This window comes from Geotrypetes seraphini, chromosome 11 (genome assembly GCF_902459505.1).
Source record: "Geotrypetes seraphini chromosome 11, aGeoSer1.1, whole genome shotgun sequence".
Classification (NCBI taxonomy): Eukaryota; Metazoa; Chordata; class Amphibia; order Gymnophiona; family Dermophiidae; genus Geotrypetes; species Geotrypetes seraphini.
This window is the reverse complement of record NC_047094.1, coordinates 74,782,567-74,795,765: the sequence shown is the minus strand read 5'-3', so window position 1 is coordinate 74,795,765 and position 13,199 is coordinate 74,782,567. Positions and strand designations below refer to the sequence as shown.

Below are 13,199 nucleotides of genomic sequence, written 5' to 3'. Positions count from 1 at the left end.
TTGCAAATAGCAGCTTAAAATTCTGGCTCAGGCTTATTTACATGCAAAGGTTCTTGACTTTTTTTTTTTATCCTGGCCCTCACATCCCCTTCCTAAACCAGATGTCTGTTACTGACTACAGCCAGCTATGTTGTTGCTAGCTGCTAACAGTGCTAACTGCTAACATGTCACTAAAATTATAATACCAATAACTGTCCTAATTGCCTTTAGTCTATCTAGAAGGTTTTAATAAATTGCCTCAGATTTCAAGACCCACACTGATTAAGAACCCCCTCAATAGATCATTCTTAAATGATAACACCTGTTGGAAAGAATGCCTATCCCTGGACACCTAAGCAACCCCTTATTCTGGCCACTGCCCAGTGGCATAACTAAAACTGATTTTTCAGTGTGGCCTGAGGTTAGCTTGGGTGGGCACAAAGCAGTGCAAGTGTTACATCACCTGCAGTTCTCCTCTCATTGGCCTGTGGTGCTGCTACTGATTGGATGGGCCCACTCAGGCCCACCTGTGGCTATACCCCTGCCACTACTTTCTCACACTGTTTTGCCACCTTAAAGTGATCAGATAGGAAGCATGACACAAGGCACTGCAGATTCCCACACCAGAATCCCAGACTGATGACGCTTTAATTGGTTCCCAATGTCTCTAAATAATCCAGACTTAGAATGCACTCAAACCTCATTCTACCTAGTAAGCCCACAATATTAAGTCTTTAGCTAACCTTAGAGCACATTTATTTTGTTTAGTTTTTGGAGATCAGAGACTGGGAACTCTTAAAACATTTTACCTGTTTCTGTTTCCTATTCTTTCTATCTTCTTATCTTTCCGTTTATAATTTCTGCTTTCTACTTCTTTGATTTTCTTATGTGATTGTGGTGCTGTCCTGTTTTGAACTGTAGCTCCCATCAAGTTTAATATTTTTGATTTTATCTGTCTTGTAAATCGCTTTGAACTATGCGCCAGCAAAGGCTGTGTATATCAAATATAAATAAACTAAATTAAACTTTAGAAGATGAAAATGAGCTGTTCCTTATCCAACTGAAACATGGCAAGTGATGGAAATGGAGGCCATTATTAACTGTTTTAAAAGATAGCCCATAGTTCAGGTACAAATAACTAAATACACCCTCAAAACTCTTAGGAACCTAACTTAATTGGCAAAATACCCTTATTAGCCTCAATAATTGGTAAAAAAAAAAAATAATAATTAATTGGGCAATAGGCACCTATTGCATGGTGCCTAGCAGCACCTAATGCCTAGATGGGTGTTTCTTTCCTCTAGATCAGTATGTCTCAAGCTGTGTGCCAAGGCACACTAGTGTGCCTCCTGAGATTTCAGGTGTGCCGCGTTACAGTGGGGAGGAGGAGAGGCGCCATCGAGACGCACGTCCTATAGGCAATCAGTGGGCGCCAACACCTATCCTTCTCTCTGGCCCTCTTCCCTTCTGGCATCCCCCACTGGCGTCTCAGGGCCCGCCTGCAGGGCCTTCACACACATGCAGACATTGGCATGATGATGTCACGCATGCGCGTGATGTTATCGCTGCGATCTCCACACACTTCCAGATGCCTCGAGCCACGGCCACTACCTTTAATGTGCCGCGGCTCGAGAAAGTTTGCGGGACACTGCCCTAGATCATATCAAGTATTTTTTCAGTCTAATTTTTCTTATACCTGGAGGAATCCTTGTGGTCTTCCACAAAGTTTGCCATCGTCTCCGTCATTATTTAACATCTATATGACATCTTTGGGTAACAGATTAATGAATTTAGGAGGGCACTTGTATATATATATATGCTGATGACATTACAATTCTAGTACCTATTGACAAAGAACCATCTGATCAAGTTATGTTAATTATCCAGGTTATTTCTAGAGTTCAGAACTGGACAGAGGAATTTAAATTGGTGCTTAATCCTAAGAAAACAACATTTTCTTTATGCCACCCCTACTGAGGGCTCCTTTTACGAAGGTGCGCTAGTGTTTTTAGCGCATGCACCGGATTAGCACGCGCTAGCCAAAAAAAATACCGCCTGCTCAAGAAGAGAACCCTTTTGAGTCTTTAGATTGGTGGAGGGATGAGGATGATGCTGTTGTAAATATCATGGTATATCTATCGAAGAAACCACAGCTACCTCAAGTGTTCCGTTTTGCTACTATTCATCTTGATTATTGAAAGTTCCTTCATGAGTGAAGAGAGTGGACATATTTGTGTCAACACTCGCCAGGGACAGGAACCAGAGTGATGACATACCCCCTCCCTAGCCTCCAGGACTCATTTTCATATTGTTCTGTAGCCCCAGAGATAGATATAATCAGTGAAGGAAGAGCATGCCCTCCCCCCTATTGTGCTAGCCTTTTTTGTTCTATCCTATTATAAATTGTATTTCTCCCTCTTTCCCACTTGTATTTATGCGTTTGATATTATTTATGCCTTAGTTATGTCTCCCAATAGATTTTAATATTTTCTATTCTAGTTTTGTACACCGCTTAGACAACTTTTTTTAAGCGGTATATCAAATTTTAAATAAAATTTGAAACTTGACTCTTGAATAAGTGTCCGGCTGGGGGGTCCCTGCACAACCTCTAATGTAAGATTAATGCTATGCCCAATGGCTTCATAATGAGCACAACTAAATATAAGGTTCCATTTGTAAAACACATTTGGCATTTTACAGATATAATAAATGATGGCAGAAAAACATCCATATGGTCTGCCCATCCTGTCTGTTCTCCCAAGGAAACATATCTATTGCCAGACATACAGAAGGACCACCTGCAGAATATCACTTTTCATCCAGGACAGATTTTATCATCCACAAAAATCCCAACAGCCCTCACATCCCATTTCCAAACTCAATGGCATTTTAAGAGTGAGGAAAGTAGTTTACCTTTTAATATTTGATCCAGATCAGAAAAGAATATTAATAAGAGATATTTGGGGGAAAAAAAGCTCTGCATTCATGTCTGGAACATGTTCAGAATTTCAGGAGATAACAGGCAAGATGTTTTATCTGTCTAAGTTCTTACCTTTGAAAAGAGACTGACCATAAGCTGACTTGGCATGTACTGCTGAAATATGTAATGCTGCTTTAGGAGGTGATGAATAATGTTATGCCTCCTGCAGCCTTGCCCTGGTTCCTTATGTAATTCAGTATTGTCTTAGGCCCTTACTGCTATAGTCATTTCCTGCCAGGCATGTGAGATAAGCATTATGGGTAGGGTTACCAGATGTCCGGATATACCTGGACATGTCCTCTTTTTAGAGGACATGTTCAGGTGTCCGGATGGCTTTTCAAAACTAGGCACTTTGCCTTGGTTTTGAAAAGCACAGATGCCCTCCTGACACTGCTCCGAACAAGTGAACAGGTTGAGGAGGTGGGGCTGGGGTTGGGGCATAATGGGGCGTGACTCTGGTGGAACAGGGCAGGGCCATAGCAGAACTAGGCAGGCCGGGGGTGTGGCCATGGTTCCAGATTTTACTTCCACAAAATCTGGTAACCCTAATTATGGGCAACTAGTGTTTAAGTCCGTTACATTAACGGGTGCTAGTAAAGCCTCTTTCCCTCACATGTCCCCTATTTTCAGCCCCAGCTCCAAACCCATTTTTATCCCCCTCCCCCCCCAAGGTCCAACAGCACCTCTTCCCTTCTCCCCCGGTTCCTCTTCCCTGCTTCCTCGGTCAGCAGCACCTCTTCCCTGCTCCCCCGGTTCATCTTCCCTGCTTCCCCGGTCAACAGCACCTCTTCCCTGCTCCCCCGGTCAGCAGCACCTCTTCCCTGCTCCCCCGGTTCCTCTTCCCTGCTTCTCCGGTCAGCAGCACCTCTTCCCTGCTTCCACGGTCAGCAGCACCTCTTCCCTGCTCCCCCGGTTCCTCTTCCCTGCTTCCCTGGTCAGCAGCACCTCTTCCCTACTCCCCCAGTCAGTAGCACCCCTTACCTGCTCCCCCGGTCCAGCATGTAGCCTTTTGAGCATCACGGCTGGCTTTTGCGAACCTCGCAGGCCGCTCTGCACTTCGGTAGCACGTTCCCTCTGATACGACCGCGTACGTCAGAGGAAACGTTCTACTGAGGTGCTGTGTGGCCTGCGAAGTTTGGTACAGCCGGCCGTGATCCTCAAGGAAACAGTGCCCGACCCTCTGCTGCTCTTTGGGGAGAGTCTTCAGTGGCTCGAAGCCCTCCTCCCGGCAGCCGCCGCCAGTGCCACTCCGCACCGCATCAAGTTGCCAAATACAGCCACGGAGGGCAATCGGGGCGGCCAGGATACAAGCAAGGAGAATTGGTGAATGAGGGCAGGAGGAGGGGAGTGGACAGAGTGTTCCCTGCCGCCGCATTCTAAAATAGAATCTGGCCAGGGATCAGAAAACACGGCGGCAGGGAACACAAAACCCTAAGTGTGCATGCGATCTTAGGGTTTTATTCTATAGGATGTAGTCTGAGAGTTGTTGCAGCTCCCCTGCTTGCCTGTATAAACTGTGTTTCTATTGATTTTTATTCTGCAAGACCTCTGCTCTCTCTCTCAGCTAAACTTGAATCTTTTGTCTCTTTGCTGTCCTGGCCATTTCTTTAACTCTGCCTGATAAGGTCATCAAGGTACAACCTTTCCTCGGCCACCTCAGCTTTGATTGGTCTCTCTCTTACACCCCCTTCACTTATCTGGGTGGGTGACCTTTAGAACCTTTGTGCTTTTTCAGTCATGCTTGAGCTCTGTTGAAGGACACTCCTGGCCGCTTGGCTGTTCAGACCACCCTGCTGTCCCTCTTTGATTAGAGAACCATCATTTTCACCCTTATCCATCTGACCTCATTCAAGAATCATCCTGCTATCCTCTCTGGCACCTGGATTCTTCGGTACCTGCCTCTGTCTCTCTCCCTCCTCCTGCTCTCCAAACTTCACTACCTCTGAGAAATTCTTCTACTGTGAGTATTTGTTATATTTACTCTAAAAGTATAATGCAGAAATGATTCGGATTATCTGCATGTGCATTAGCATAGAGGGTTTAAACTTCTGATAGGTGTAATCTAACATCTGGAATTTGGTTATGCAAGATCAGCAAAAATAATATATGGAGAGTTGTCATAGAAACCAATTTCTCATAAAGCATTTAGGAGCTCTAAGCTGGGACTGGGCAGCTAGAAAATTTCTATAGCATTGTGTCTCTCCCTCCCCCCACCCTTTTTACAAAGTCATATTAGCGGCTGCTGTGCGGCAAAAGCCCCGAAGCCCTTTAAATCCCTATGGTCTTTGGGACAGTTACCAAGTTATCACAGCAGCCCGCACTAATTGGCTTCATAAAGAGGCCCTTTGTTTCAAAACAAATATTGCTAATAGTATGCCCTATCCTATCCCATGGATTCTATACATGGTGCCCATATTTGCACTCCTGAGATGTGGACACAAATTAATTGAATAGCAAGCTCACAGCTGTCCATAAGTGGGTACCAATAACTAGTTATTATTGTTAACTGGCACCCATTAGAATTCAAACTCGTGTCTGGCTGCATTCTGTAAGGCAGCATGCCTCTCTTAGCATGGAACTCAAAAGGGGCGTGGCCACTGGAAGGGCATGGGTGTGTCAGGAGCATTCCAAAAAGTTATGCACATTGTTACAGAATACTAAGTCAGCACACCTAATTGGCGCCAGTATGTATGCCAGGTTGCAGGCTCAAGCGTGGTGCTTAAAGTTTGGATGTGGGATTCAGTACTAAGGCCTCGATTCTCTAACCAGCGCTGTTGCCGGCGATTGCCAGGGGAGGATGGGGGTGGGAAAGGTATTTTGATTATTAAAATCACTTGATTATAATATTATAATTACATAATTTGACTTCTTGTATTAAATCTGGGAAGAGGGGGGGAGAAAATGATTGTTATAAGTATAAAATGTATGTTTAATAATGCGTTTTATGAAATATTTATGTTCAGATAATTGTATTGCATTGTCTAAGTTTTGAAAAATCAATAAAGATTTATATTTAAAAAAAATGTGGCCATCGATCGCGTGCCAGTCACGCCTCTGGTAAAGGTAGGGGGAGCAGAAATGTAGGCCAGGATTTTCAAGGCCTACATGTCCGACACCTACCTTTGGCATGAATCGCACCTACTTAGGCACTGTACGGCACCTAACGCCACTTCTGGGGTTAATCACTCCTACAGTGGTGTTAGGCGCCATAAAGCACCTAAAGAGGTGTTATTCCAGCGCTGGTATTTTAGGTTCCGGTAGGCACTTTGAAAATCAGTTTAAAACATTGTTTAAAAAACAGTGCCGTTTAGAAAATCAAGGCCTAAGTGTGATTCTATAAAGGGCATGCAGCTTTTAAAGAATTGCACTTAGTGCCAATCTTTTTCAGTGCTCATTTTTTGAGCACCATTTATAGTATCTGGCCCTATGTACTCATACTTCCCATTTCATAAAGACTGCATGCTATTTGCACCTAATATGCACTCTTTCCCAATAGTTTGTGTATACACAAGACATCTTGCATGCACTTTCAAGAAAGGACACACCCTTTAAGAGTGTGTACTATTATCAACAAATGACCTTCACTTCAAGGCACAGTCCATTCCTCCCCTAACCCTAGCAGAGTTCACCAGCTTGTGCCTGGATGCCACGACCCCTTTTTTCTCATTTCACCCCAAAGAAAAGCATCTGACCTAGGGGTGGGCAACCCCAGTCCTCGAGGGCCGGAATCCAGTTGGGTTTTCAGGATTTCCCCAATGAATATGCATGAGATCTATTTGCATGCACTGCTTTCAAAGCATATTCATTGGGGAAATCCTGAAAACCCGACTGGATCCCAGCCCTCAAGGACCGGAGTTGCCCACCCCTGATTGACCCTATTCAACAGTTCATCTAAAGCAGTGTATCGCAAACTGTGTGCCATGGCACATTAGCGTACCTCTTGAGATTTCCGGTGTGCCGCAAGATGCCGTGGAGGAGGAGAGGCACTGGTGCCGGCTGACTGCCTATGTCTCTCCTTCTCTCCGCGCGTCTTCCCTCTCGGCACCCCTCACTGGCAGCTCAGGGCCTGTCTGTAGGACTTTCCCGCAGGTGTGGACATCGATGTGATTATGTCATGCATGCACGTGACATCATCGCATCAACATCCACGCACTTCTGGATGCCTCGAGCCACGGCCACTACGTTTAGTGTGCCGTGGCTTGACAAAGTTTACAAGACATTGATCTAAAGGGGAGATCGACCTGATATGCCACTTTTCTGTGGTAGAATTAAAGCAGTTTACATTTATTATATGCAGGTACTTTCTCTGTCCCTAGTGGACTCACAATCTAAGTTTTTGTACCTGGGGCAATAGGGGGATTAAGTGACATGTCCAGGGTCACCAGAAGCTGCAGTGGGAAATGAACCCAATTCCCAAATTGTCAAGCTTACTGCACTTTCCTCCTTTCCTCTTACTTAGGGTTACCAGACGTCCAGATTTTCCCGGACATGTCCTCCTTTTGAGGACATATCCGGGGGTCCGGACGGCTTTTCAAAACACAGCACTTTATCCAGGTTTTGAAAATCCCCTTCAAATCACGTCAGACAGGGTGGTAAGTCTGCACACGCACGGATGCCACGCGATGAGATGCACGTGACATCTGCACATGCGCGGACTTCCTCCCTGCCTGACAGAGCAGACAGTGGAGGGTGGGGCTAGGGTGGGACTGGGGGCGGGATTAGGGCGTTACAGGGCGGGGATGGGCGGAACTGGGTTTGCCTGGGGGCGAGTCTAGGGGGTCCGGATTTTCTGATTGGAAAATCTGGCAACCCTACTCTTACCCCTTATGACAAGGTTTGGTAACTATATAGGTGGTGTCCGCTGCTGTGAAATAATGACATGGTGACAAAATTCATCACCGTCCCCGTCCCCGCGGATAACCGCGGGAAATAATCCCATGTCATTTTCTAGTGTCTATTCCAACCTCAGTCCTTCTACACCAGCATTCTTCAAAGCAAAACTTGCGGGTCAGTGGTTGTACCCAATTATACTCTGATTCTTTCCTCTCTCCTTAAAGAATGTCATGAAGATGGTTTCCTGAGGTTATCCGCGGGGACGGGAACAGTGATGAATTTTGTTACCGTGTCATTCTCTACTGTGAACTCCCTTCCCTAATCTTGGAATGGAGTGTTGGAGGTGTGGGTAAGGATCCGTGAGTTCCCCTTTGTCTTTCTCATTTTCTTCTGATTTTCCTATTCCAGGGTGTTGGGTGCACGGCACTGCTGGTGGCGGTGGCTGCACAGAAGCTGGAATTCACTAAGGCTGAGAAGCATGTGCACAACTTCATGCTGGATATAAAGTACCTAAAGCAGGTAAGAGTGACAGTGCTAGCAAGAACTAGTGTGGAGCTTATGCCAGGAAGTCAGAATGGGCTAATGCCAAGGACCTGAAAGGACCCCATAGGTGTGATGATTAATACTGTAGGTCTTCAAATGGAAGTTCCGCGACCTGGTAATGCAGACAGTGAACTAGGAAGCACCTGAGGGCTTCACCACTACCCTTGGTCCTCCTTTAGCTGCTGGAAGACACTTCTTCCTTCCTCCCAGCTTGAGACGAACCCACACTGCCGGCCTCCCTGCCAGGGAAAAATTGCTCATAGCTAAGGGTGTCTGTGTTACTCTCAGGAACAGCCCTGCTTCCTTAACCCAAACTGGCAACTCTGAAGGCTAAATTTAACAGTGGCAATAATTGAAAAGAAAAATAAAAGTCTCCCAGTTCTAGGAGGGACCGATCACATACCTCTGACTCTCTCTGCTTTCTAATTGCAACCAAATGAAAAAAATGATAAAGGCATCTCCTGGCCATATGGCACACTTTGGCGGCTGCTTTCACAGATCTGGCATTGTGGTAAGAATTTGTTAGTCATCATGGCTCTGGGCATGGTATTATTCATTTGGGCTACCACAGTCCCTGCCCCTAGACAGCTGTTTCTAATTTAAGTGTGAGCAGCAGGAAGATTACATGACATTGCATTAGACTGCACACAGTGAGTGGGCTGAACAGAGGGAATTGAACTAGGCCACAGCCTTGTGCTTTGCATTCTATAGGGGTAATCTTAAACAAAGGCGTATTCACAGTACATGACATTATACGCCCTTAATATTCTGTTTATAAGATCACTCTGTACATATATGTACACATAATGACAAGAATGTGGGTATTTGGGCACGACTATGAAGGTGTGTTTGGGGCTGAAGTATAAAAGAAGTCACAAGTCACACATGTATTGTAAAAAAATATGAACCGTAAATATTTACATCCACTCCTGAACAGGAATAAATGTCCACAACTTCATTATAGCTGCAATCTCTGTGTTAGAGACCAACCAAATTTCAGTTTCTGTGTCAAAACTAACCCCAAATCTGCATTTGACCTTCTTTCGGTTACCAGCCAAAAAAGCCAGTGCATTTTTGGCTTAAACCGAAACTTTTTCTTCTATCTCATGGCTTTTCTCCTTCCACCTCTGAACATAAGAAGCTCCCTGGACCCAGCTTAAGGGCTGAAGAGCCTCTGAGCACAGATGCTCTCCAGACACGGCCCCAAGCTCAAGCAGAGGTGGGACCATTCGAACCACCTCCAGCCAACGCCAACCGAGCCTCCATCGATTTGTAACCTACCCTTGAACCACCGGTTCTCACGGCGGGACCACAATTGATGCAGCTCTACCCATGGGTGACCCCATTATCCACACGAAGGTTAAAAAAAAACTGCCAGGTTTTAGAAAAACATCCAGACACCCAGACAGTCCTCTGAAAAGAGAACATGTCCGAGTAAATCTGGATGTATGGTAACCCTTTTCAGAAAACCTGGGTGCTCAGCCAGCCATTCTCCAAGCCCTTTTATCTTAAGGCAGTGTTTCCCAAGGGGTACCATGGAGAAGACCCAAATGAGCTGCCAGTCCAGCTCTCCATCTTCCTTCTCCCAGTGGAAAACCTCTCTCCTTTCCCCATGCTGCAGCTTACAATCTTCAGGCCATCAGCAGCTTAAACGGACTGACTTCAACAACCGGAAAGATTTCCCTCTGCTTTCAGTGTCCTGCCTCTGAGGGGACAGGAAGCTGTAGCAAAAAGGAAAGCTTCTAATCCAGGGCCGCCGAAACATAGAAACATAGAAGATGACAGCAGATAAGGGCCATAGCCCATCAGGTTTGCCCACTCTACTGACCCACCCCCAAGTCTACTATCCTAGGGATCCCACTCCTGGTGACAGGTTCCCTTGGCTTAACCCTCTAAGGGATCCCACATGGGCATCCCATTTGCTCTTAAATTCTTGCACGCTGTTTGCCTCGATCACCTGCACCGGGAGCTCGTTCCAAGGATCAACCACTCTCTCGGTGAAGAAATATTTCCTGGTGTCGCCATGAAATTTCCCGCCCCTGAGTTTGAGCGGATGCCCTCTTGTGGCTGAGGGTCCTTTGAGAAAGAGAATCTCTTCCTCCATCTCGAAACGGCCGGTAATATACTTAAACGTCTCGATCATGTGTCCTCTCTCTCTACGTTCCTCGAGTGAGTACAGCCGCAAATTTTTCAGCCTTTCCTCGTACGATAGATCCTTGAGCCCTGAGACCATCCTGGTGGCCATCCGTTGCACCGACTCTACTCTCAGCATATCTTTTCGGTAGTGTGGCCTCCAGAATTGCACACAGTATTCCAAATGAGGTCTCATCATGGTTCTGTATAATGGCATTATGACTTCAGGCTTCCGGCTGACGAAACTCCTGCGGATGCAACCTAACAACTGTCTTGCCTTAGATGAAACCTTCTCCACATGATCAGCAGTTTTCATGTCTGCGCTGATGATCACTCCCAAGTCTCGTTCTGTGGAGCTTTAGTCCTCAACCTGGCAGCTGGGCTTCAACGCTAAGAAATGCAAGATCATGTACCTCGGCAGCAGAAGTCCGTACAGAACTTACACCTTGAATGGTGAGACCTTAGCTAGAACTTCAACAGAACGAGACTTGGGAGTGATCATCAGCGCAGACATGAAAACTGCTGATCATGTGGAGAAGGCTTCATCTAAGGCAAGACAGTTGTTAGGTTGCATCTGCAGGAGTTTCGTCAGCCGGAAGCCTGAAGTCATAATGCCATTATACAGAACCAGTATGTTTAAGCTGCCGACAGCCCAAAGATTGTAAGCTGCAGCATGGGGAAGGGAGAGATACTGGATCCAGCATGGAGAGAAACTAGATCCTGCAAGGAGAGAATGCCACATCTGACTGGGAGGGGTGAGTGAGAAAATTGCCAAATCTAGGTAGTGAGGTGAGAGAAGAAGGAGACAGATGCCAGACCAGTGAAAGGAAGAAAAGGGAAGGGAATGGAAAGTAGAAGAGAGAAGAGAAAAATGGCAAACAATGGGAAGGGAAGGAAAAGAGAGAGATACCAGATTGGGGGGAGAAAAAGAAGGAAGGGAAGGAGAGGAGAGGACAAAGATGCCAGATCTTTTGGGGGGAGGGGTGAAAGAAGAGGATGGAGGGAAAAGAAGGAGAGGAGAGAGATATCAGATTGGGGAAGGGATAGATACCAAGCCATGGGGGGGGGGGGGAACTGTTAGGTATTTCTTTTGACTTAGGGGCACACTAAGGATGCTTTGAACTGAAATGTTGTGGGAATTACTGTGTAAAAGAGTCAGGGATTTTCCCTCAGTAATGATGTTATTCTGTCACTGAGCAGAAGAGGGTGCTGGCCCCAGTAGTGCAGAAACTATAGCTCCCAGGATGCACCAGGATCAGCAGTCCTGCTGAGTCACAAGGGCAGTCCTTAGGCAGGGAGGAGAATATATACATGAGCCTGGGATCAGGTTACAGAGGTCTCTGAGAGAGAATTCCTGATTTCTCTCTAGACATTGGCTGAGGGCAGAGCTGTGGGAAAAGAACCTTTAACTGTACTGCTTGGCTGAGGTAAGCCAAGCTAATTTTCTGTAAAGTGTGAGGCAAACTAAAAAGAATAAAAAGTGTTTTGTTCATATGAGACTGTGTTGTGTCCTAACCTCTCCCCTCCAGGACATCTGCTTCCTTATCACATATGCTGTTTCTTGCTGTTTTGTTTTGTTTTTTAGCTTCTGCTGCAGAGAAGCTAACCAAAGGTCAGTGGAGAACCTCAATACAGAAGAGGGTTTGTTAGTTGTTGTTATTTTAAAACAGCCAAGGAGAGAAGCTCTAGCTGATAGAGAGGGAATTGAAAACAGTGCAGCAAAAGCCCAATCAGCAGGATTTGTTTTCTTTCTTTTTTGTTTTTGTCAAGAGAGGAAAATAAATGCTTTTGTGCATATTCATTTCAAGTTGTGTGGAAAGGAGAGCTGTCCTAATTACCTCACTGATTATACCTGGAGATAGCTACCAGGGCTCTACAGCAGGGGTGTCAAAGTCCCTCCTTGTGGGCCGCAATCCAGTCAGGTTTTCAGGATTTCCCCAATGAATATGCATGAGATCTATTTGCATGCACTGCTTTCATTGTATTCTAATAGATCTATTGCATATTCATTGGGGAAATCCTGAAAACCCAACTGGATTGCGGCCCTCGAGGAGGGACTTGACACCCCTGCTCTACAGCGAGAGAGAAAAGAAACTGCTGTAGGAAATCCTGGAGTGGATTTGCTAGACAAAGAGTATTACAGGCTGTGCAAGAGAAGGTGCAGCTTGCTGCCAAAAGGAAACAAGTGTTTACTCTGGAAATTGTGACTGCTACCTAACTGTGGAATAAAAGCAATGGAATTTCTGCAGGGAAGTGCTGATTTTAAAAGTCAGTACTCCAGGTTACACTGGTGAGAGACCAGAATCTGAGAACCCAAAATGGGAGTTTGGAAGCAAGAGTGGCAGGACACTTGGTAGATCTTGCAACAGGGTCATGGCAGCATCAGAGGAGTACAAGAGACTAATTGCCCTGGAGCCAGTAGACCACCAGGAGGCAGTCAAGGGATTAATTAGCCAGCAGAAAGAAGCAGGTTTTAAACCCAGGAGGGTGGGGAAATGGAAGTCCAAAAGTTCCAAGAAAGTAAAGGAGACCAGTGAGGGATACCAGGTGGCGATTCAAACATTGACTTGGGGATAACCCACGAGAAGGAGCCCGGTCAATACCTGTGATTTGGAGCCCACTGAAGGGTGGAATGGGGTATCTGCCATAGTGTCTTAGCTCTAAAGGGAGAATGAGCTCCAGGAGGTCCACATGGAAGGGGTCCAAAGCCCACCTCCAGATCTAGCTACTG

The 13,199-nt window shown here is 45.9% G+C and overlaps 1 protein-coding gene across 2 annotated transcripts in view; it reads left to right on the top strand.

Moving 5' to 3' along the window:
* KCNN4 (potassium calcium-activated channel subfamily N member 4) overlaps positions 1–13,199 on the top strand; it is a 134,696-nt gene that overhangs the window by 104,814 nt on the left and 16,683 nt on the right. For both annotated transcript variants that reach the window (XR_004536477.1, XM_033914536.1), the window contains exon 5: positions 8,201–8,311. Coding sequence is in view for 1 of the 2 variants with exons in the window: in XM_033914536.1 (XP_033770427.1) it covers positions 8,201–8,311 (111 nt within the window). In the remaining variant the exon portion in view is untranslated. The remainder of the gene's footprint in view (positions 1–8,200; positions 8,312–13,199) is intronic.